This window comes from Dasypus novemcinctus, chromosome 6 (genome assembly GCF_030445035.2).
Source record: "Dasypus novemcinctus isolate mDasNov1 chromosome 6, mDasNov1.1.hap2, whole genome shotgun sequence".
NCBI lineage: Eukaryota > Metazoa > Chordata > Mammalia > Cingulata > Dasypodidae > Dasypus > Dasypus novemcinctus.
Window position 1 is genome coordinate 83,612,246 of NC_080678.1, and position 25,064 is coordinate 83,637,309.

The 25,064-nt window shown below is 36.9% G+C and overlaps 1 protein-coding gene across 8 annotated transcripts in view; it reads left to right on the top strand.

The window, feature by feature from the left end:
* Positions 1-25,064, top strand: part of ADK (adenosine kinase) — a 573,433-nt gene that overhangs the window by 444,983 nt on the left and 103,386 nt on the right. For all 8 annotated transcript variants that reach the window (XM_004455088.4, XM_012523930.3, XM_004455089.4 and 5 more), the window contains one exon: positions 6,554-6,668. In XM_004455088.4, coding sequence (XP_004455145.2) covers positions 6,554-6,668 — 115 coding nt within the window. The remainder of the gene's footprint in view (positions 1-6,553; positions 6,669-25,064) is intronic.

A 25,064-nucleotide genomic window follows, 5' to 3' on the forward strand; every position in this document is an offset into this window, starting at 1 on the left:
GGAGATGGTTTTTAAACAGATTAAGGAAATGAGGATAATCTTCAGATTATCTTCATTTTATCATTTATTCATTCAACAAATAGTTACAGAACACTTACTGCATGCCAAACTCAAAGACAAGGTAGACGCTGCTATACAGGGTATTGTGAAAGAGTGGGAGGGGGCCCTATTTTAGATATCATGTTCATGGAAGGACTCTCTGAAGAAGTAAAACCTGAAAAATACAAATGTCTAGCCATGACAGGGAAAAACAAGACAAGACAAAAAGAGAAACAAATTTCAGAGGAAACAGTAGCATACAGGCCCCCAAGAAAGAGCATAGTGTACTGCAAGAACTAAGGGAAGGCCGCTGTTACTGGAAGGAGTGAATGAGCAGGAGGGAAGCATGAGATGAATACCATTAACTATTGTAGGAGTTTGGAAATGTTATAGTTAAATGAGGCAATGTGTGGGAATACCACAATTGGTATTCCACAGGAATATGTAGATTGTCACACTACTGTTTAACATTTGTATCACCAGCTTGTTAAAAGTAGAGAGTATATTCTTTAAGTTATAAGGCAGGGCTAAAATTATGTGATCAGTGGCAATAAAAGCATCACTTTACAATCATAAAATACTTCACTGCTTATAAAACCTCTTTTCCTACATGTCATTAATATATTTAATGCTCACACACATACCTTTGGAGATATGTAGGGTGTGTATTGCAATATCAGTTCAACAATTAAAAAACAGACTTCATGACTTGTTCAAGGTCACATAGCCAAGACATAACAGAGACAGAACCAGAGCTTGCTTCTTTCAGTCTGGTACTCTTTACTGTACTGTACTTTATTATACTGCTCTCTCCTTCAAATTATAATAATATTAGATTTCAGAATGACTTTGAAAAAATGAGAAATACCTTGAAATTTAAATATGGAAATTCACTAGGGTAAAATACAAGCCCATATAATTAAGAAAAATAGTAACTTAAATACAACAGCAGGAATGACTTGTGGATGTGGCAGAAAAAATGATTTAGAATGAACATGCTATAGTTTTGTGATAACAAAAAGCATACTGCCAGAATTCATAAAAACAAAATAATCTGTAGGTAGCATGGAATAGTGATTGAGTGTGATCTCTGGGATCAGACTGTGAGGGTTAGCTCTGGTTCCACTACTTAGTCTATTTATGACCTTAGGCAAGTTACTTCTCTGTGACTCGATTTCTTCATCTATAGAGTGGGGATGTGATAAGAGTACCTGCTGCCCAGTGTAGTTAATATTTAATGAGCATTTTAGAACTATGTACATGTCCCATAATTCAATCGATGTGAGTTTTCTTCTACTTCTCCTACCCCCTTTTGTCTTTCTACTTCCTTATTAGATACCAAAATTGAATTCTTTTTTTAATGATATGTTTTTAAATCAATTTTATTGATACTTATTAATAAAGCATACTATCCATCAAAATTGTACCATCAGTGCTATTTGGTATAATTACAAAGTTATGCATTCATTTCTTCAATCATTATTAAAGCATTTTCATTATTCTAATAATAATAAATAAAAATCAGATTAAAAAAAACTCTACCCCTTAATAATCACCTCTTAATCTCTCTATGCTTCCCCTCCTGTACATAGCTGCTATTCTGTTTCTGTCTTTCTAATTTATTTATATTTTGTATAGATGGAGTCAAACAATATGTAGTACCTTTTGTCTAGTTTCTTTCACTTAGTATATTTCCTACTATTTTACCCTTACTGGAAGACTGTTAATATATTACTACACTAATGTCCATATTTTGCTTTGGTTGTGTTTTTGCCTATTAACAGCTTGTATTATTAGAGATTTTCAAGCAAATTCAGGATGTCATGGTTTTGGAGAATATTAAAATGAGAGTATTAAAGTAAGGAAACTAATACATACTAAGTGCATAGCATGTACATCCTCACAACCACTATTTTTAACTTTTTATTTTGAAATAAGTCTAGACTTAGAGAAGTTGCAAAAATAGAGTTGCAATATGCCCTTCACCCAGCTTTCCCTAATGTTAACATCCTATATAACCAAGGTCTAATGATCAAAACCAGGAAATTAACATTGGTACAATACCAATATCGCAACTGCAGACTTGATTTATTCTGATTTCACCAGGTTTTCCTCAAATTTCCTTTTTCAGTTCCAGAATCCATCCCATGATTCCCATACTGCACTTAGTTAACACTTCTCCTTAGTGTCCTCTTATCTATGACAGTTTTTCACTCTTCCCTTGTCATTTTTGACCTTGATACTTCTGAAGAGTACTGATCAGTTACTTTGTAGAATGTCCCTCAATTTGCGTCTGTTTGATATTTTCTCATGTTTAAGTTGCGTTTGGACATTTTTGGCAGGAATACCACAGAAGTGATGTGTCCTTAGTGCATTCCTATCAGGAAGGGACATGATGTCACTGTGTCTTAGTGCTGGTGAGGTTAACCTTGATCACTGGGTTAAGGTGATGTCTGTCAGTTTTCTTCCCTGTACAATTACTGTTTCTAGTAGTAACTATTCTTATGGGGAGATACTTTGAGCCTATATAAAATATCTTGTTTCTCTTCAAACTTTTAGTCACTAATTTTAATATACATTGCTCACAATGTGTTCTAAGGTAAATATTATTTTCTTAGTTTTTTTTTAAATGAGGAAACAGTACCTCAGAATGGTACTATACAAGGTCACAAAGATAGTTTAAGTCCAGACCGTCATATCTAATGTCCTTTGAAATTTATCATCCTGTTACGATGTGTCAGTTTAAGTGCAAAAAAAAAGAAATTACCAGGAAAAAAATTGTAGATCTAAATTGTAGTTTTGGGAGGTTAACACTGAGGTTTTTGGAAAAGTTTTTGTACTTCATGGTGAATCAGCTGTTGAAGGCAAAACAGTGGCTCTTAAGGTGAAGTAAGAAATTTAGGTGTTTACTGATAGTGAACCTAGACTGGGTGACAAAGAGATTTTGTATGAACTGTGGATGTAGAGTAAGCATTAACCATTCTGTAAAGATTATGGTGTGTATTTAGAAAGGTTGTTTTTATAAGTTTTAATTAAGAAATGTTTCTTTGATTAGATTACCAAAACTCCCATAGAATAACACATCCTATTATTATAGTTAATAATACAAATAAAATAATGTTCTTCTACGAACTAGAACAAATGTACATCACTATCACAAGGTGGTAAGAATATAGTGATGCATGGGAAAAATATAATTAATGTAACTTATGGACTATAGTGAGCAGCAATATTGTAATATTCTTGCATCAGTGTCAAAGAAGGTGCTGCATCATGCTAACAGTCAATAATAGAGGGGTATGGGATTTTTTTTCTTTTTGACTAAAAAATCTTTCAAAGGTTTACTGGGGTGATGACTGCACAACTCCGTGATGAGAGTGAGAGCCACTGAGTGTACACTTTGGACAGAATGTACGAGGCATGTGACTATATTTCACAGTGAACCATGTGGTGGAAGATGGTCTGTGGTAACAGTAAAAATATGAACGATAACAAATGTACACCACTAATACATATTGTCAATAAGGGGTGCATGGGAAAAATATTTCAAGTGTACAGTATGGACCATAGTTAGTGGTAATAGTCTGATCACGTTTTTTCATAATCTGTAACAAATGTTCCACAGCAATGTAAGGTTTTGTTGGAGAGGTGGTGTATGGGAACTCTGCACATTATGCTTAATTGTTTTGTAAGCTCACACCTTTTCTAATGAAAAAATAAAATAAAATATATATTACTTGGCCACACACCCACACATGCACACAATACATCCTCTCACAGGGTCAGTAGAAGATAACCATGAAATCTCATTCTTAATTTATTCCTTTTACCACCTTGAAGAAAGACTTCTTTTTCAGAAACATCTGATATATGCCTAGGATTCTTTTCCTAGTGAATCTGTTTCTCAAAGTGAATCTGTTTTAAAGTTTTCACCTTTCATCTTTATTAATCATCATAAGCAAGAATCCTATAGTAGCTAAACGTTTTTGTGCTAAAGAAGTTGGGAGAATGTAAGTGAGTCGATATAATTAAATGTGTGCTTTAAATGAGTGAAGACGTTATTATTATTTTTTTGGTCCTTTTGAGTATTACTGGTCATTTCTATAATCTGTTCCCAAGAACTAAGGGGATTTCTTTTCTTATTTTATCAGAGTTCAGGCTTAGTTCTGTTCTAAAATAAGCAACAAAAGTGAAATAGTTAGCATATTTGAAAGGTCAGTGGTATTGTCCTACCACTAAAGACTATTCTTTTCAGAAACAACAGATCTCTGAAAATCATTAATATTAGGTGTAATAGAAGCTTAACTTCATATATTATCTGAAAAATTTTTAAGTATTTAATGAACAAACAACATACAAATATTTCACTAGAGATTGTCTTACCTTTAAAAACGTCATATTTTCTGATGTTGCTTATAACCATTATAACTTGTCTGCTTTGCTTAACCCAAATTTTTCCATCCTATATATCCTCATTAACTTCCTTTATATCACTCATACAATTTCTCTCTAATATTTGTTTCTCTCACCATAACTGTTTGAAACTTTGCACAGCAATAGGAGTAAACTGCCAACAAAGCCAAAACTGTGGAGAGCTTTAGAGGCCCACTAAGTTCAGACAGGGATTTTTCAGTTCTCTAAAATGGGTGAAAACATGATTCTAAAAGCCCTATCTTTAGCTCAAGAGTTAGATTTCACATCAGAACATTTATGATACAAACGCCATGACCTATGCTATGTGAAAAATAGCATCGAAGTTTCTAGAATGAATTTGTAATGTTTTAACTTTATCTTTTACAGAAAATTAAGTCTAACCAAATCCAAAAACACATTTTAAAAAATTACACATCACGATCAAGAGGGCTTTATACCAGGTAGGCAAGGGTGGTTCAACACAAGAAAATTAGTGTAATACACCAGATTAATAAATTGAAGAAAAAAATTACATGATCATTTCAATAGATGCAGAAAAGGCGTTGGACCACACACGACATCCTTTCTCAACTAAAAAAAAAATTCTAAAAGATAGGACTAGAAGGAAACTTTCTCAATCTGATAAAATATATATGAGAAAAACCTATAGCTAGAAGAAGAAATGAATTGGGGAAGCACATGACAACATAGAGAAACATTGAGGACATTCTGTTGAATGAAATAAGCCAGTCACTACACTATTGTATAGTCTCACTGATAGGAATGAAATACAATGAGTAGACTAATGGAGTTGGACTTTGGAGTATAGGTTGGTGGGAGACTGAATGTAGGTTGAGAAGGAGGAGCTGATACTCAATGTATGCAGAATGTTTAATAAGATCAATTGTAAATAAGTGGTAATGTATGAAGTTGATGGTAGCACATTATAATGAGCATAACAAACACTGTTGATTTATGGATGTGACTGTGGATGAAATGGGTAGTCCCAGGGAGGTTAATGTTAGTTGGAGAACAGCTAGAGGATAATCTAGGGACTGTATAACAGTGATTATGGTGATAGATGAAAATTGTGGCTAATAATATAAATACAGGGATGTTCATCTACTATAAGGTGTTTAAAATATGGTGTGATACATAGGAAAAATATAACTAATGTAGTTTATAGAGTATAGTTAATAATATTGTAATATTTTTGTAGCAAAAGGAAAGAAAATACTATATCAGTGCTAAAGGTCAACACAAGAACACGGGGCTTAGTTTTATGAGATATGATTAAGCATTTTTTTCTTCAAATTCTTCATTTACTCGGAGACCTTGTTCATGTCATTTAACCAATTTGTGTTCATTTGCGTATCTTTCTAAACACTGGAGGAACAAGTGAGTTTGTTTTTAGGATTGTGTATGATAAAAATGCCTGGACAGAATTTTTTGGAGTAACGCTTCCATAACATTAATTTGCCTTTTGTCTGTTATTTTATTTTCTGAATTTGAAATAGTTTACTTTTTAAAAAATTAAGTCTGTGTAATAGAAGGTTAACATTTGATATTATAGCAACTGTATTATTTCCTAAGTCAGCATAATTATGCTCTATATAAAATAATTATGCTATATAAAGTAATTAAATATTGCTCTTTTTAAAAAGTTCTCTTTAATTAGAAATTTGTAATTACTGAGTATTTATTGATACTAAGGAATTATTATTTTTTAAGAATGGTAATAGTTACATGGTTATGTCTACTTAAGTCGTTCTTTTTCAGAGCTACATTCTAAAACACTTATAAATCACTATAGTATCTGGGGGTTGCTTCAAAGTAATCAGGAAGCCAGAGTTAGTGAAGGTATAAATGAAATAAGATTTGTCATAAGTTTAAATTGTTGCAGTGTGATTATTGGCTTCTGGAAGTTTATTATACTTTTTCTGTCCACATTTATATATGGCTAAATTTCTTGAAAAAATATCTCTTAATAGATGTTCAGGTCTCTCATTTTGGTTATGAGACATTAAATCCTTAATCAACTAGTAAAGTTTTGCTTTACTGTAATGATTCTGAGAGCATTTTTCCTTCTTTCTGTCAATAGACTGAAGACATTAAAGAGATAGCCAGAAGGACACAAGCTCTGCCAAAGGTGAACTTGAAGAGGCAGCGAATTGTAGTCTTCACCCAAGGGAAAGATGACACAATAATGGCTACAGGTACATGTGAGAACCGTGTGCGAGAGCCTATATTACGAAGATTAATCATTTACAACAAAATTCTATATACCTTCTCTTATAATGATTCAAAACAATGTAACTTTTTTTCATTTTAGAAAATTTTATTGTGGTATGTTAGTCATACGTAAACATGCATGACATCATACAGGGCTCCCATATATCACCCCACCACAAACACCTGCATTGTTTGGAATCTTTTGTTTTTTTAAGATTTATTTTATTTATCTCTCTCCCCTTCCTCCTGTTGCCTGCTCACTTTGGCAATTCGCTGTGTGTTCTTCTGTGTCTGCTTGCATTATCCGGTGGCACTGGGAAACTGCATCTTTTTTTTGTTGCATCATCTTGCTGTGTCATCTCTCTGTGTGTACGGCGCCACTCCTAGGTGGGCTGTACTTTTTTCACATGGGGCAGCTCTCCTTACAGGGCACACTCTGCACATGGGCACCCCTATGCTGGGGCACCCCTGTGTGGCACAGCACTCCTTGTATGTGGCAGCACTGAATGTGGGCCAGCTCACCACACAGGTCAGGAGGTCCTGGGTATCGAACCCTGGACCCTCCATATGGTAGGCGGACGCTCCATCAGTTGAGCTACGTCCGCTTCCCGTCTATCTTTTATTTGGTGTAATTTCCCCCCAACCCACCCTATTATTTTTTTGTGTTTGTTTATAAACTATGTAATTTATCTAAAGTGTACAATCAGTGGCATTTGGTATAATCACTGAGTTGTGCATTCATCACTTCAATCAATATTAGAGCATTTTCATTGCTCCAAAACAAAAAACAAACAGCTATCATACCCATATGTTAGCACTACTAATTACAAATCCTATGATGTGCTTTCACCATTTCTTTACAAACAACTTTTTACCAATTCTGCACAGATTAAACCTCAGCTTTCCACTCTCTAACCACATTCTTCTGTCTGATGACTTATGTTCTAGCTATTAACTCCATGAGTTTGCTCATTATATGTATTTCATAATAGTGATTTCATACAATATTTATTCTTTGGTGCCTGCTTGCTTCATGCAACATAAAGTCCTCCAGGTTTATTCACGTTGTCATATGCTTCATGACTTCATGTCTTCTTACAGCTGAGTAATATTCCATCGTGTATATATACCACTGTTTGTTTATCCTTTCGTCAGTTGATAGACATGGGTTCTTTCCATCTTTTGGCAATTGTGAATAATATTGCTATGAAATCAGTGTGCAGATGTCTTTTCATGTCACTGTTCTCACTTCTGGGTATAAACCTAGTATTGCCAGGTCACATGGTAGATCTATATCTGACTTCCTTGGAACCACCAAACAGACTTACACAGTGACTGTACCATTTTCATTCATTTCCCACCAACAGTGAATAAGCTCTCCACATCCTCTCCAACACTTGTAGTTTTCTGTTTTGTTAATAGTGGCCATCCTTGTAGGTATGAAATGATACCTCATTGTAGCTTTGATTTGATTTGCCAGTGATGCTTAACATTTTTTCATGTGTTTTCTTTTTCCTGCCATTTTTCTTTCTTCTTTAGAAAAATGTCAGTTCACGTCTTTTGCCCCTTTTAAAAAAAAAAAGATTTGTTTATCCCTGCCCCTCTTTGTTGTTTGTGCTTGCTCTGTCTTTTCATTTTGTATTCATCTTCTTTTTTTAGAAGGCACTGGAACTGAACCAGGGACCTCCCATGTGGGAGGGAGGCACCTAATCACTTGAGCCACCTCTACTCCCTGCTTTGTTGTATCTCTCTTTGTGTTTTCCTCCTTTTGTCGCTTTGTTGCATCTTCTTGTTGCATTAGCTCACTGTGCCAGCCCATCATGTCAGCTCACTGTCTTGTGCATCTTCTTTAGGAGGCACTGGGAAGCAAACCTGGGACCTCTCATGTGGCAGACAGGAGCTCAAGTACTTGAGCCACATCTGCTTACCCTTTTGCCTATTTTTTAATTGGGTTATTTGTCCTTTTGTTGTTGAGTTGTAGGATCTCTTTATATATCATGAATTTTAGACCCTTTTTGGATGTGTGATTTCCAAATATTTTTTCCCTTTGAGTAAGCTGCCTTTTTACCCTCTTCACAAAGTCCTTTGTGGTGTTCAATTTTAAGGAGGTTCTATTTACCTATTTTTTCTTTTGTTGCTCATGCTTTGGGTTTAAGGTTTAAGAGACCCCCACCTACTACATGGTCTTCCTGGCATTTCCCTACATTATCTTCTGGGAGTTTTATGGTCCTGGCTTTTACGTTTAGGTCTTCGAACCATTTTGAGATGATTCTCATACAGGGAGTGAGATAGGGGTTCTCTCTCATTCTTTTGGTTATGGATATCCAGTTCTCCCAGCACCATTTGTTGAAGAGACTCTTCTGTCCCAGAAAAATAGACTTGGTAGGCTTATTGAAAATCAGTTGACCACAGAGGTGAGGGTCTATTTCTGAACTCTTAATTTGATTCCAATGATCAATGTGTCTATCTTTATGCTAATACCATGTGGTTTTGACCACTGTAGCTTATAATGCACTTCAAGGTCAGGGAGTGTGAGTCCTTTAAGTTCACTTTTTTTGGAAAGATTTGGTTATTCGGGATCCCTTTCCCTTCCAAATAAATTTGGTAATTGAGTTTTCTATTTTTGTAAAGTAGGCTATTGGAGTTTTGATTGGTATTGCACTGAATCTATAAATCCTTTTAGGTAGGCTTGACATCTTCCTGATGTTTAGACTTTCAATCCATTAACACAGAATGCCCTTACATTTGGTTAGGTCTTCTTTGACTTCATTTAGCAGTGTTTTGTAGTTTTCTGAATACAGGTCCTTTACATTCCTGGTTAAATTAATTCCTAGATATCTGAGTCTTTTTGTTGCAATTGTAAATGTAATTTTTCTCTTAATTTTCTCCTCAGCTTTCTCATTAGTAGGATATAGAAACGCTCATTTTTTGTGTGTTGATCTTGTATCCTGCGACTTTTCTGAACTTATGTATTAGCTCAGGTAGCTTAGTTGTAGATATTTTGGGGTTTTCTAAATATAGGACCATGTCATCTGCAAATAGTGAGAGTTGTTTCTTCTTTCCCAATCTGGATGTCTTTTTCTTGTCTAATTGCTCTAGTTAGAACTTCTAGCACAATGCTGTGTAACAATGTGACAGTGGGCATCCTTATCTTGTTCCTGATCTTAGAGGGAACACTTTCTACCTCTCCCCATTGAGTACAGTGTCGGCTGTGAGATTTTCATACATATGCCCTTTATTTTTTTTTAAAGATTTATTTTTTATTTATTTCTCTCCCCTCCCCCCCACTCCTGTTGGCCGCTCTCTGTGTCCATTTGCTGTGTGTTTTTCTGTGTCCTCTTGCATTCTTGTCTGTGGCACCAGGAATCTGTGTCTCTTTTTGTTGAGTCATCTTTCTATGTCAGCTCTCCATATGTGCAGCGCCTCTCCTGGGTGGACAGCACTTTTTTCGCACAGGGCAGCTCTCCTTGCAGGGCTCACTCCTTGTACATGGGGCACCCCTACACAGGGGGCACCCCTGCGTGTCACGGCACTCCTTGCTTGGGCCAGCGCACCACACGGGCCAGGAGGCCCTGGGCACCAAACCCTGGATCTCCTATATGGTAGGCAGACATTCTATCAGTGAGCCACATCCACTTCCCATATGCCCTTTATTATGTTGATGAATTTTTTGTCTGTACCTATCTTTTGAAACATTTTTATCAAGAAAGGATGGTGGTTTTTTATGGTCAATTGATTTATTTTTTAATTTTTAATTGTCTTTTTTTTTTTTTAAAGATACATAGATCACAAAAAATGTTACATTCAAAATTATAAGAGGTTTCCATATATTCCACACCACACCCCATCTGGTGGTTTTTTTCAAATGCCTTTTTTTGCATTAATGGAGATAATCATGTCTTTTTCCCCTTTTATTTGTTAATGTGTGGTATGTCATGTTAATAGATTTTCTTATGTTGAGCCACCCTTACATACCAGGAATAAAACCACTTGATCATGATGTACAGTATTTTGTTGAGAATTTTTACATCTATGCTCATTAGAGAAATTGGTCCATAATTTTCTTGTAGTATCTTTATCTGGCTTTGATATTAGGGTGATGTTGGCTTCATAAATGGTGTTGGGTAATAAACCCTTCTTTTCAATTTTTTGGAAGAGTTTAAACAGGATTGGCATTAATTCTTCTCAAAATATTTGATAAAATTCACCTGTGAAGCCATCTGGTCCTGGACTTCTCTTTGTTGGAAGAGTTTTGATGATGATTCAGTCTCTTTGCTTATGATTGGTTTGTTGAGTTCCTATATAAACAATGTACCTTTAATACTTTTTAAAAATAAATATACCTACTTCCTATTCAGTAGAAAAATTTCATTTTTAAGAAGATAATTTTTAAAAATTAAATTGAGTTTAATTACTTTGATTTAGTTTATTTTCTTTGATACTTAGGATCTGAGATTTTGTCCATCTAAAAACTCTTTCCTGGAAATCATACTTTTTATTTATAAAATACTTGTACTATAATACATTTATCCATTGTGGACATATAAAATCCAGAAATAAGTTACTTCCTCAGTTTTCCCTTCAAGAAGAAAATTCACTTTTGCTTTTCCTTAGTTCTTTGCTTTTCCTTAGCTGTCAGTGAAATACTTGTGGAAATACAATAAAAGTTTCATCTAGTAAATAAACATTTTATTGATTAAAATGATGAATATTGTTAGTATAGTGCTATTTACTCTTTAGGCCAAAATGCAAAACCTTTTAATTCCATCTGAGCCATTTAGATTCAAACCAGTTAATAATTATTGTAAGCAGTAAGAATTATTAGTGTCTGTTCAGTACTCTGCCAAGCATTAAAATATAAGATACAAATCTTAAAGGTATAACTAGGAAATAAAATTATACACATAAAAATGTGAACACAAGGAGAAATGTAACTACAATTTTTAATTATTGGTGCAGACTACATAGGTTTTAATGACACTGAGAAGGAGATCAATAAAGCTTAAAGGAAGATGCCATAGAGAATATGAAGTCAATTTTTATTGAATTAAATATATTACCTGAAAAGGGTTAAAGAAATTATTGTCAAAATTTTGATAGAAAGGACCCTAGAAATAAATTCATTCCAACTTTCTTATTTTAGAGTCATCAAAAGCAAGATTCAGAGATTTGCTTCAAAATGTTTGTTTCAAAGTATTTAATTGAGTGATAGAAAGCTAAGTGGGGGTAGACATGAAATGAAATGGGCCATGAGTTGATCATTGTTGACGCTCAGTGATACATATATGGAAGATTGTTATGCTTTTATCTCCACTTGTGTATGTTTGAAATTTTCTGTAATTAAGAATTTAAAAGAAAAGAAAGTAAAAAATAATTATAAACATGTCAAGATTCAGTGATATTAAGTAACTTTCTCAAGATACATTAATATCCTTTCTTATCCTTGTATTCTAGTAAGGATTTTTAAAAAGGAGAGCAATCCAGGCAAAGAGGCACCTGGTACTATATAATGTTTCATTATTGTAGCAGGGAAAGTCATATTGTTAATATGTACAAGAGAGGAAAGAAATAAACCATGCAACAGACATCTTGCATTGATATAAACTATGTAACTTACTGTCTTCCTATGTATCTAGTCTATTCCTGCTTAGCAATGAACACTGTTTAGAAAAGTGAAAAACATAGAGGCTTTGTTTCATATATGTCCTGTAACCCTGATTCATAAAATGCTATTTAGTTGTTCTCTGTGGAGATATTCCTTTTATTCCAAGTATATAAATTGTACAAGTTCTTTTTATTTCAATAACAAATTATTGAAGTATATAAATTTCCATGATCTTTTCTATATTGAAGCCTTTAAAATTAGCCTCTCCATCCTGTGATTGAATTTTCTTATGAACTCATTTTATTCTTTAAAACAATATTATTAAATCTATTAAACCATTCTCAGGAACACTTACAAACAGGAACTTATTTGAAGAAAGATACTGGCTAATCTTGCCATTTGTACCATATGAAAATGAACTTAAATTAGAGGATGCACTATATCTGCAATGCATGATAAATACAAGATGGATAGAGAATCTGTTCAGTGGTGTCAGCTACAAAAGCTAACATGATAAATGTTAATGCAGTTTTGAGCCCTGGGATAAGCTATTCACTACACAAGCATAGCTGAATCTCTTTGCTATGTTGTTATTCATGGCAGCCAAATAAATGTCAATAATAAAAGAGAATTAAAGATTTTCATTTCCCAGAGGCAGTCCTCTAATACGGCTTGATCTTTCATTTCATTTGTAATTCGTTCTCATGTCAGGATGCAATCATTCGCCAGGCTCTGGGTGTCATGTTAAGTCATTTAATAATGATTAAGAACATAAAAATGCTTGGCCTGTGGGGCAATTCACAGAAGAGATGCCAATTTGTTATTGTTTTCCCTCCTTTCCTCTTGAATATGGATCAGTTTTTTCCCACCTCCTAGCATTAAAATACTAATGGGAGATAGGGAGGGAAAGTGTACTTTAATTTACCATAAGTGACATTCCAGAATGGCACAAGGCAGTGCTAACACACTTATTAAAACACTAATTAGGGATTATTGTGCCTTAAACCTCACACGGTAGGCTCTTTTTCAATGATCACTGCTAAGTTTGTGGCATTTAGCAATAATGTAACGAAATCTGTGTTCTTGGTATTTTATTCTAGAGACTTATCTCCTTTTGAGATATGGTATTTATAATTCCTTGAATTCTTCTTGTTTAAACTGCCTTTGAATCTAAAGTCTTTTTCTACTCATCTTGTATTGGTCATCTCCTTTTCATTTTGACTATCCATCCTCTATATCCATCCAGCCCAGAGGTTCTGTCACATATCAATTATTGCATTTCATTACCTGCAGGGTAGTAACTGACTTTCACACTTTTTTTTGAGAGAGAGAGTAATAAAAGAAGTAAGTGGACTAGGATAGAGGGCAGAAAAGGAAAAGATGACAGTCCATTTTGATCCTTTTAATAAATGTTGAATGAACCTGTTTAGTAACATGGGAATCAGATCAAGGAAAACCTTTCTGTACATCTATAAACTTTACGACTAAACTCTCTCTTTTCCTAATGCACAGCAAATGCTAATGAGGTCCTCTTATATTAAGACCTTATTATATTAAGGATTATAGTGATATGTATACCTAGTTTTAATTTTTCAAAGTTTCTACATTAAATAAGTCCCTAAAAATTAGAAAAAGCAGCAGGACTTTTGTTCTAAATGGATAATAATACATTTCACATAGATCTTATGAGACAATAAAATAGATCCACTGAAGAATAAATTGTAGACTTTTCTTTTCTGAATACTTTCAGTGTTCTTTTGGAACTCTTAGAATTGTAATTTTGCCCACAGGGAGGAAGTATGTTAGGTCAGGGGTTTTCAACTGGAAGACTGGTCCAATCCTATCAGAATCACCTAGTAAGCATTTAGTAAACACAGCCCAGCCTGCGTAAAAGCATCTTCCCCTCAGTCTGATATATCCCGTTCAGAAGTTAGAATAGCCACCCTCAAGATGTATGAGGATGAAAATAGTGGGGGCTAAGGGAAAGGGAATATAGGGTTATATATCTGCTGAAAAAGCTACATAGGCAATTTAGCAATGCTATCCTCCTCCTCTCACTTTGAAAATCATTGGATTAAGTGATTTGATAATTTTGCCTCAAATTCTGTTCATCCTGTGTAATGATAGAAAGTGTTCAACGCTGTCCATTACTCTTTTAAGAAAAAGTCAGTATGATTTTCAGTCCTGGTGCAATTCTGCACAGAAAGTAGTAATAGAAAATGCAAACTCTAAAGAAAAACAATATCAGCAAACTGGAAGAATAATGTTGGCACATCATCACAACTCCTAGTGCTACAAAATATTATTATAAATCATTTTGAAAATATCTCTACTACAGCCAAACCAATTTTAAATGATGATCTTGTTGCCCATAGATGATGTGTTCTATAACAAATTAAGTAGCTTTCTTTTAGGATGCCTATGTATGGCATTCAAGTGAGATTTTTAAAATATATATTTCTTATCTATGAATATAAACAACTGAGTTATTAGCCCATGTTTTATTTTTAGATCATTCCTGCCACGAAAGACAAGGACCTTTAATTAGTCAAGAGGTGGAATATAATTTAGAATGACATATGTGAAGCTGTCACATTCCTGACAAAGTATTATAATATCTTTGGGACATGGTTCGTATGATTTCGTGATCTCAGGCTTGTCAAGAATTGAGACTTCTTTCAACTCTCTCCTTTCTGTCAAATAGTATCTGCTAGAAGGCAAAATGGGAGGCAGCCTATACTAGCCTTAGTAAGCCTTATTATAACATTTATTTCTGGAAGGCCTTTTAAGTCAGATTTATTGAGATAGAGATTGCACATAGTAAAATTCACATATTTTTTACTAAGTAACATGTAACACCCACCACAATTAAGACATAGAACATCTCACAAAATTTGTAGTAAAGCATAATTTGCATATAAAATTGGTACAACTTTGTGAACCCATCTGTGTAACCACTGCCAGAACATTTTAGCACTTTAGAAACCACCCCTTCTGCCCCCTCCCTAATCATTATCTCTACCAAAGGTAGCCATTATCTTCTGTCACCAAGACTTAGTTATGCCTGTTTTGAAATGGAAATAACCTAGGATGTAGATTTTTTGGTCTGGCTCCTTTTACTCATTATTTTTGTGAGCTTTATCCATGTTGTTGCATATTAATAGCAATAGAACATGCTCGTTGCTACATAGTATTCCATCATGTGAATACACCACAATTTATTTATCCACTCTTGCTAATAGTCACTGCATCATTACCAGTGTTGTGCTATCATGAATAGAACTGCTATGTGCCTTCTCATTCATCATTTGGGTATTCATGGAAGTAGACTCTATGGGTTGTAAGTTACATAAATGTTTAACTTTAGTAGGTACTGCTACTTTTTCACAGTGGTTGTACCAATTTACACCCCCATCTACAGTTTATTACAGTTCTAACTGTTCCACATCTTCACCAACATTTGATCATTTGATATTATCCATGTTTTTATTTACCCATTCTGGTAGGTGTATAGTGTATCTGACTGGGTAGAGTTTTTTGTTGTTTTATAATGTATTTTTTATTTATTTTTAAAAGACACTTAGATTACATAAAATGTTACATAAAAAAATATAAGGAATTCCCATGTGCCCCACTCCCCGTACCTCCCCACATTAACAACTTCTTTCGTTAATATGGTACATTCATTGCAATTAATAAACACATTTTGGAGCATTGACACTATAGCAGTTTGATCTAGTTATGAATTTCAAAAATAGATATTGAATTATGTTTGTAAACTGGTCTGTACCTGGGCGTGATTAAATTATGATTAAGGCTTGGATTGGGCCACATGAGTAGGGTGTTAAGGGTCCACCCCTTGGTGGGTGGGGATTCATAGATAAAAGGTATGGCAAAGGACAGAGTTGGAGGGTTTTTAATGTTGGAGTTCATTGCTGATGTCTTAAGCTGGAGCTCCAGGAAGTAAGCACACATAGGAAAGAGAAGCAAGCCCCAGGAAGAGAGGAACCCTGGGTCCAGGAAAAAGCAAGCCCTGGGAAGAGAAGAGCCCTGAACCCAGAGAGAAACAAGACCCTGGAAGAGAGGAACCCAGGAAGCCTGAACCCTGGCAGACATTGGCAGCCATCTTGCTCCAACACATGAAAATAGACTTTGGTGAGAGAAGTAACTTATGCTTTATGGCCTGTTATCTATAAGCTTCTACTCCAAATAAATACCCTTTGTAAAAACCAACCAATTTCTGGTATTTTACATCACCATCCATTTGGCTGACTAATACAGCCACTAAGCATGGATTATAGTTTACATCATAGTTTATACTCTCTCCCACTGAATTCTGTAGTTTATGGCAAGATATATAATGGCCTGTATCTGTCATTGCAATGTCATTCAGGTCAATTCCAAGTCCTGAAAATGTCCCCATATTACACTTCTTTTTCCCACTCCATGACTTCAGCACCTGCAGTGGCCACTGTCTCCACATCAATGATAGAATTTCTTCCATTGCTAGAATCACAATAAGTCTATAGTAGAATACCTGTAAGTCCACTCAAGTCCATATTTTATTCCCCAATCCTGAGTATTCTGGGATGGTGATGCCCACTCCAACTCTAATTGAGAGGGGACTTCGATCCCATATGGCTGAGTGTTCACCCCCTTGGTGGCTGATAGATGGGACTTTCATCCTTGCAGTTGTAGACTCTCTTAGTTCCTTGGTGTGGTAGTTGTCTATCCTCACTTCCTTTTTTTTTTTTTTAATTTCTCTCTCCTTCCCCCCCCACCCGCCATTGTCTGCTCTCTGTGTCCATTCGTTGTGTGTTCTTCTGTGTCCGCTTGCATTCTTGTCAGTGGCACTGGGAATCTGTGTCTCTTATTTGTTGTGTCATCTTGCTGTGTCAGCTCTCTGTGTGTGCAGTGCCACTCCTGGGCAGGCTGTGTTTTTTTTTCATGTAGGGCGGCTCTTCTTACAGGGCGCACTCCTTGAGTGTGGGGCTCTCCTAGCGGGGGACACCCCTGCATGGCCCAGCACTCCTTGTGCGCATCAGCACTGTGCATGGGCCAGCTCACCACATGAGTCACGAGGCCCTGGGTTTGAACCCTGGACCTCCCATGTGGTAGGCACACGCTCTATCTGTTGAGCCAAATCCACTTCCCCTCACCTCCTTATTAGTTTCCTCACCTCCTTGTTAGCTGTCCTCCAATGAACTGGAGAGTAGGTGTTGCAACTCCACTGAGGCTCAGGGCCCACCTGCCATATGGACAGCCCAGAGATTCAAGTCTCTTGGACGTACACCCACCAACTCCAGCACCAACTATAGTTTCAAATAAAAGGGAAAGAAGAGGCATGTGTAGAGAAGTCACATCTGAGTCCAACTCTGTCACACTCAAGAACACAAACTCCAAAGTAGGACCCACTGGCAAGGCACCGAGTTCGGGAGCTATCTGCCATGACTGTAGGAGCTGGGTACCTCCAGAGCCCTCAAGAGCCCCACTATTTGGGGTAGTATCTACTTTGGCTGTCTATGAGATCCTGCTGAGACATGCATAACTGTTATCTCTCTGACAACCTCCGGACTCACTTTGAAGTCTTTTAGCCATATCAACTTATTCATCTTTACCTTTTCCCCCTTTTATTCAAGGTCTTTTTCCATTTGCATCACCAGCTGGTACTTGGTAGTAATCCCTTGGTGCCAAGGAGGCTCATTCCCAGGAGTCATGTCCCATGCTGGGGGGAAGGTAGTGCATTTATATGCTGCATTTGGCTTAGAGAGAGGCCACATTTGAGCAACATGAAGGCTCTCAGGATGTAACTCTTAGGCACTCTACAACACTAGGCTAAGTTGTAAATTCAAGAGCAGATGGGAAGCAGATTTGGCCCAATGGATAGGGCATCCACCTACCACATGGGAGGTCTGTGGTTCAAACCCCGGACCTCCTTGACCCGTGTGGAGCTGGCCCATGCACAGTGCTGATGTGCGCAAGGAGTGCCGTGCCACGCAGGGGTGTCCCCCGTGTAGGGGAGCTCCGCGTGCAAGGAGTGCACCCCGTAAGGAGAGCCACCCAGTGCGAAAGAAAGTGCAGCCTGCCCAAGAATGGTGCCACACACATGGAGAGCTGACACAACAAGATGATGCAACCAAAAAAAAACACAGATTCCTGATGCCGCTGATAAGGATAGAAGCAGTCACAGAAGAACACACAGTGAATGGACACAGAGAGTAGACAACTGTGGGGAGGGGAAGGGGAGAGAAATTTAGGAAAAAAGAGCAGAAAGCTTATAAGCATAGTCTTCAATATCAAGGGCCTATCAATGGACCATCCTTCTTCACTAGTCATTGCCCCTGCACTTGGAGGATTGTTGCTGTTCCATTGGAGAATGTGGCAGAGCTCCCCAGGTTGGAAATTCAATATTCTTTCAGTTGCTGTGTGAATCTCTACCCACTGTGACAATGCCCCATGAACATTTGAACGTATTTGTGTATTTTATATGTATGCCCAGGTGAACTTCCGCCCATGTATCCCCCATCACTGATACCACAGCAATGATCCTCCCTTGCCATACTTGTAACCCTCTGTGATCCAAAATTTCTTCAAAAATGAAGACAAGACTGCACCCACGGAGAGCTGGTGCAGCAATATGACACAAGTAAAGGGAGACAGGCAGACACAGAAGAATGCGCAGAGAATGGGCCCAGCAGATAGCAAGCAAGGAGCAAGCGGGGTGGGGGGGAATAAATATTTTTAAAAAATGAAGCCAAGAATATTGCCAAATTCAGTTAATAGGAAAATATATAATAATGGTAGGTTTAGACATATGAAATACATAATAATTTAGAAAAACTAAAACTAAAATAAAGAAATGGAAAATTGGGGTATTAAAAAAATGAAAAATGTATTTTTTTAATTTTTTGATGTTTTGCCTTGGATCACTGTAATATCACTTGTCCTGTAGGTACAGTGACATTTTCTTCCATTTCTTCCCCAGTGTCTTATTTTTTTTTTCATTTTGTCTTCAAAGAAGTTTTAAGTCAGAGTATAGTCACATACAGAATATAGGGGACTCCTATATACCCGACATCCTCCCCTTTTTCTGCCTTCCCTATTAATAACCTTTTTACATGTGGGTGTTACATTCACTGCAACTGATGTACAAATATTGAAACATAGCTACTAATAATGTCAATGGTTTACATTATGGTTTACATTTTAGACATACACTTTTTTTTGTCTTTATTTTTTTAATATTACAGTAAAAAATATGAGGTCCCCATATACCCCCCAACCTCCTCACCCCACTCCTCCCCCCATAGCAACATTCTCCTCCATCATCATGAAACGTTCATTGCATTTGGTGAATACATCTCTGAGCACTGCTGCACCTCATGGTCAGTGGTCTCCATCATAGCCCACACTCTCCCCCATCCACCCAGTGGGCCATGGGAGGACATACAATGTCCGGTAACTGTCCCTGCAGCATCACCCAGGACAACTCCCAAGTCCCGAAAAGGCCTCCACTAGACATACACTTTTATAAATTTTTCATGAAATTTAATATGGCCTGTATCCATCATTGCAAGATCATGCAGAACACGTCCATTGCCCCCTAAATGTCCCCTCTTCCATCTATTCTATTCCTCCCTCCCTCTCCCCTCGAGACCCACAACAACCACCAGGCTTCATTCCTTGAAGGACAAGATTTATAGATAACCTGCAACAATGCTGAGCACTTGACACACTAATGTGTCCTCCCCTATTAGGAACTGCCCATGCTCTTGAGAGACACATTTCCCTCTGTTAGAGAATATATCAGGGCTCCCCAGTATGGGAGTCCAACTCCCACTCATTATGTGGATCTCCCCCCACTGATACAACACACTATGACAAAATGATCACTCGTACATTCTCTAGAAGACTGCCCCAGGTGCACCCTGTCCCAAATGCACCCGCCATCCAACACCCTAAGTCAATAACCCTTCCTTGTCATATATGTCAAAAGAGTTTTCTCAACATTGTAATTTCAACCACGTACCTACCAATCCCCAGTGTTCACCTGCTCCCTCCCCCAACCCTCCTACCAGTTCCATGAACTATCTGACCCATCCTCCCCACCCTACCCCCTGTCAAGCTTGCACCACCCAACCCAGTAGTATCCCTACACCCCTGTCATATCCCTTCAGGGTTCCTTTTTAAGATTTATTTTATTTTATTATTTCTTCCCATCCCCTCATTGTTTGCACTTGATGTGTCTGCTTGTCTTCTTTGTTTCTTTTTTAGGAGGCACCGGGAACCAAACCTGGGACCTCCAATGTGGGAGGGAGGCACCTAATCACTTGAGCCACCTCCACTCCCTGCTTTGTTGTGTCTCTCATTATGTTTTTCCTCTTGTGTCTCTTGTTGCATCAGCTTGCTGTGCCTGCCCGTCACGCCAACTTGCTTTCTTCTTTAGAAGACACCAGGAACTGAACCAAGGACCTCCCATGTGATAGGCAGGGAGCTCAGTTGTTTGAGCCACATCCACTTCTCTGTTGTTGTTTTTAACTTTTTATTTGGAAATACTGTTAGACTTAGAAAAGTTGCAAAAGAAAACCAAGTTCCAATATAACCTTCACCCAGCTTTCCATAATGTTAACTTTATATAACTTTATTTGTTAATCTTATATAACCAAACTAATGACCAAAACCAGGAAATTAACTTTGATATACTAATAACTGAACTACAGACTTTATTCTGATTTTACCAGTGTTTCCTCTAATTTACTTTTTCTGTTCCAGACTCCAGTCCATTTAGCTGTCATGTTTCCTTAGTCTCCACTATGCTCCACCAATCTGTGACAATTTCCCACACCTTACTATTCACAACCTTGATACTTTTGAAGAATACTGGTCAGCTACTTTGTAGAATATCCCTCTATTTGGGTTTGTTTGATGATTTCTCATGATTAAGTTGAGGTTATGCATATTTGACAGGAATACCATAGAAGGGATGTGTCCTTCTCGGTACATCATATCAGGGAGGAATATGACATCAGTATGTCTTGTTGCTAATAATGGTAACCTTGATAACTGGGTATAGGTGATGTCTGTAATTTTATCCTCTCTCAAGTTACTATTTTCTCCATAAATATCTTGGAGGAGATACTTTGGGACTATACAAATACCCTATTTTGCCTTCTAATTTTAGTTTCCATTGGTGAATCTTGACTACAGCAATTATCACTATGGTCTTCTAATGATTATTTTCTATTTTCTTCATTCCTTCTATATTTATTCATTTGAATTCTTCCATAAGGAAGAGCTATCCCTTCTCCTGCATTATTCAATTACTTATTTTATTATCATGGACTCATGAATGTTAATTTTATTTTGGAAGGCATAATCCAATATCATCATTCATTCTTTCCTTGCTCAAATTATTCAGCTTTGGCTTTTGGGAACTCTTTCAGGTTACCTCTGGTGGCCTTATGACATGTCCCCATCCTTTTTGAATATTCCCTATTCTTAGATACCATAAAATACTCCAGACTCGTTGTATTTTCCCTGTGGCAGTCTTATAATCAAGGTACCCTGATTCCTTTTACTGGAGAATGGTATTTAGAAACCTAGATCTGGGTGTTAGATATATAAGTTCAGTGCTACTGGAGTGTCATTTTTTCTAGGTTCTTTTAGTGAACAGAGCTTGGTAATATATGTATGTATACTAATCCATGCATATCTAACCATCTATATTTATTTCTATATCTGTTTATATATTTAAAAAACCATGAGTTCAGGGAAGCAGCTGTGGCTCAATTAATTGAGCTCCCGTTTACCTTGTGGAGGACCTGGGTTCAATCCCTGGGACCTCCTGGTAAAAAAAGAAAAAAGGCCTCCCAGACCTGCACTGTGGGGTGTGGAGAGGCGCAGGCCCCCGTGTGTCAAAGTGACACGCCAAAAAGATGATAATACAACCAGATAAAAAATTAAAAAAACTTGAGTTCATACTGTTGCCTCTGATTCCAGTCCAGCAACACAAGGGTCATTCTAGCCTTTGTCCTTTCCTTGTTTATAACTTCTTATGACATTGAAAATCTCACTATAGTATGTATTTCCTAATTTATCCCACTCTGAAGTAATTTCAGAATTGCTTACCCATATGCCTGTGAGAAACAGATTTTACAGCCTTATAGTGTTCAATTAATGTAACTTTACTGCTTTTCAAAGTAACTTAGGTTGGTTCTCTTCTTTCTCATCCTTTTCAGTATGGTTACATTATTCATTTGTAATACTGTTAGGTTCACTTGTCGAAGTTTGTGTTCTATTTTGGTTTCCTTCCACATACTGCTTGTTTGTTTATTTTTTTAAGTAAAAGTCATTCTTTGCAGTATTAAGGTCTATGGGTTTTGACAAATGCATAAGACAGTGTGACCGCTACCATAGTCAGTCATGCTATAGAAAAGTTCCATTTCTCAGTTCGAGTTTTCCAAAGTGGTGGTACCAATTTGTACTCCCACCTGCTGGATATGGGACAGTTCTAATTATTCCATATCTTCACCAGTGTTCACTACTAGCCATCATTTTAATTTTAACCATTCTGGTGAGTGTGTAATTTTAATTAGAATTTTCCTGATGTGTAATGATAATGAATACCTTTTCTTCTGCTGTTGTAGTTTCCTGAGCTGCTCAAACAAATACCATGGAAAGAGTTGGCTTAAACAATGGGAATTTATTAGCTTATAGTTCTGAGGCTAAAAGAAAGTCCAAGTCAAGGCATTATCAAGGCAACACTTGCTCTCCAAAGACGTGGCTTTATGGGGCTAGCTGCCTGCAGCTATCACATGGCAAGGCACATGATGGCATCTCCTGGTGTTTCACTTATCTTCTGGGTTCCATCAGTATCCTCCCTTTGCTTCCTGTGGCTTTTTCTGTCTGAATTTCATTCCAATTATAAAAGAACTCTAGTAATAGGATTAAGACCCATCCTGACAGGTGGACTACACCTTCTTAACTGAAGTAAATTCATCAAAAAGTCGTACTGACAATGGGTTCACACCAACAGGAATGGAGTAGATTTAAGAACATGTTTTCTGGTACATACAGCTTCAAACCACCATATTTGTTTAAGGATATTTAGATATCTTTTGTAAATTGCCTATTTTTTTTAATATATAATAGTCTTTATTTTATTTTATTTTTTTCTCCGCTTGCCTCCCCATCCCCCAGTTGTCTGCTCTCTGTGTCCACCCACTGTGTGTTCTTCCATTACTGCTTCCATCCTTATCAGCTGTACTGGGAATCTGTGTTTCTTTTTGTTGCATCATCTTGCTGTATCAGCTCTCCGTGTGTGCTGCACCATTCTTGGGCAGGCTGCACTTTCTTTTGCGCTGGGCGGCTCTCCTTATGAGGCGCACTCCTTGCGTGTGGGGCTCCCCTACACAGGGGACACCCCTGCGTGGCAGGGCACTCTTTGCGCGCATCAGCACTACATATGGGCCCGCTCCACATGGGTCTAGGAAGCCCGGGGTTTGAACTGCGGACCTCCCATGTGGTAGGCGGATGCCCTAACCACTGGGCCAAGTCCACTTTCCTGTAAATTGCCTATTGAAGTCTTCTGCCCATATTGAGTTTATTGATTTGCATATTTTGAGAACAAGTTTTTTATTAGATAAATGTATCATAAATATCATCTCCCTCTCTGTGGCTTGCCATTTTACCTTTTTCATTGTGTCTTTTAATGACCAAAAGCCCTTAGTTTTAATTTAGTCCACTTCATAATTTATTTCCTTATCGTTAGTTCTTTTTTTGTGTTCTTTGAAGAAAAATCTTTGCATATCACAAGCTTATGTTGATATTCTCTTAATTTTTCTAAATTTTCATTCTTTTATTTCTTTTTTATTTTTATTTACTTTTTAAACACTTTATATTTTGAAATAATTTCAAATATACAGGGTGGTTGCAAAAATAATACAAAATGCTTACAGAGAATTTTAATATACTCCTACCCAGAAACCCACATTTACCAACTTTTAACATTTTGCTACATTTATTGTATCATTATATTTATCTAACTTTTTAAAAACATTTTAGAGTTTGCATACATCATGCTTCTTGGACACTTAATATTTCCATGTATTTTTCTGTAGCAGTTTGATATGGTTATGAATTCAAAAAATAGATATTGGATTATGTTTGTAATGGTCTGTACCTGGGCATGATTAAGTTATGATTAGGGCTTTAATTGGGCCATATAATTAGGGCATTGAGTCCCCACCCGTTGGTGGATGGGGACTCACAGATAAAAGGCATGGCATAGGACAGATTTGAGGGATTTTTGATGTTGTAGTTTAAATGTTGTAGTTTGATGCTAAAGCCTTAAGCTGGAGCCCCAAGAAGTAAGCTCACAGAGGAAACAGAAGCAAGCTCCAGGAAGAGAGGAACCCTGAGCCCAGGAAGAAGCAAGCCCTGGGAAGAGGGGAACCCTGAACCCTGAGAGAAGCAAGACCCTGGAAGAGAGGAACCCAGGAAGCCTGAATCTTGGCAGACATTGGCAGCCATCTTGCTCCAACACGTGAAAATAGACTTTGGTGGAGGAAGTAACTTATGCTTTATGGCCTGTTACCTATAAGCTCCTACTCCAAATAAATACCCTTTATAAAAACCAAACAATTTATGGTATTTTATATCAGCATCCCTTTGACTGACTAATACAGAATTTAGTACCGAGGAGTGGGAAAGTGCTTTCGCAATTACCAAAATGCTGGAACAGTTTTATAAATGGGACAGGTTGGTTTTTTTTGTT